The following is a 900-nucleotide window of genomic DNA, read 5'->3' as shown; positions in this document are numbered from 1 at the left end:
CGCAGCCGCCCTCCGGCCCCTCCGGAATGTCCGAAGGACCCAGACATCCAGGACGGTGACTGAGCGAGCCCGAGGATGGGACGGGGCCCGCACCTCCGGCTTGTCAAGGTAAGAGCGAGCGGGTCAGCCCTCTAGGACTAGTGCCCCCAGCCCGGGCCGGCGCAGGACAGGGGAGGGCTGTGGTGTGATTGTGGAGGGGCTCAGGGGGGTTACGGGGCAGCCTAGATCCCTCTCCCTGGACCTTTGAAGCCAAAAGGTTGGATGGGAGAGAACTCAGATGAGGCAGGAATCCTTGTGGCGAAGCAGCCGGGATGTCGGCGGAGGAGGGGGTCCGCCCACCCGGGCAATCCGCTCTGTGCGGAGAATCGCTGTAGGTTTGGGGGCCGACGCTTAGTTCCAGCTCCCACCCGGCCCCGGGGCTGGAGACCCCAGAGGTGGGTTCCCACCCGGGTTGGTGGGTTCCCAGCACCCTCTTATCAGCTCCCGACTAAGCACGCCCCTGCCCACGTCCTGGGAGCGCCCTCCTGCCCCTTCCTCTTGGCAGAAAGCTGCAAGTCTGGGGCGATAAATGCCGCCCGCGGCTCGAGAGCTCTGATCGATATCGCAATCTCCGGGGAGGAGACCGTGCATCCGGCGGCGGTTACAGTTCTGCTCCGCGGGCGGACCCGCGGGGCGCCGCAGCCCTGAAGCGCAGCGCGAGCTCTCCCAGCCTTTGCGCGGCGGATCCCGGGGCTCACGACCCGTCGCGCCCGGGGTTTGGCGACGCGGTCCCGGCGCCTGGACTTGAAGGAAGTGGCCACATCACACGGCCGGTGTCTGCCTGCTGAAGTTCAGGGGGCAGCTGCGGGCCGCCGGTGGGCTGGAGGTCGGCAGTCGGGCCCGCTGTGAGCGGCAGCCCGC

General features: G+C 68.7%; 1 protein-coding gene across 1 annotated transcript in view; it reads left to right on the top strand.

Moving 5' to 3' along the window:
• The first annotated feature begins 6 nt into the window (after positions 1-6).
• The window catches only part of CRHR1 (corticotropin releasing hormone receptor 1), a 49,936-nt gene continuing 49,042 nt past the window's right edge, over positions 7-900 (top strand). Inside the window, exon 1 of the mRNA XM_006159111.3 lies at positions 7-108. Coding sequence (XP_006159173.1) covers positions 76-108 — 33 coding nt within the window. The 5' untranslated portion in view covers positions 7-75. The remainder of the gene's footprint in view (positions 109-900) is intronic.

The sequence above is a fragment of the Tupaia chinensis genome, unplaced genomic scaffold, assembly GCF_000334495.1.
Source record: "Tupaia chinensis unplaced genomic scaffold, TupChi_1.0 Scaffold000624_1, whole genome shotgun sequence".
NCBI lineage: Eukaryota > Metazoa > Chordata > Mammalia > Scandentia > Tupaiidae > Tupaia > Tupaia belangeri.
The sequence above is the reverse complement of the archived record's forward strand: the minus strand, read 5'-3'. Positions and strand labels throughout refer to the sequence as shown.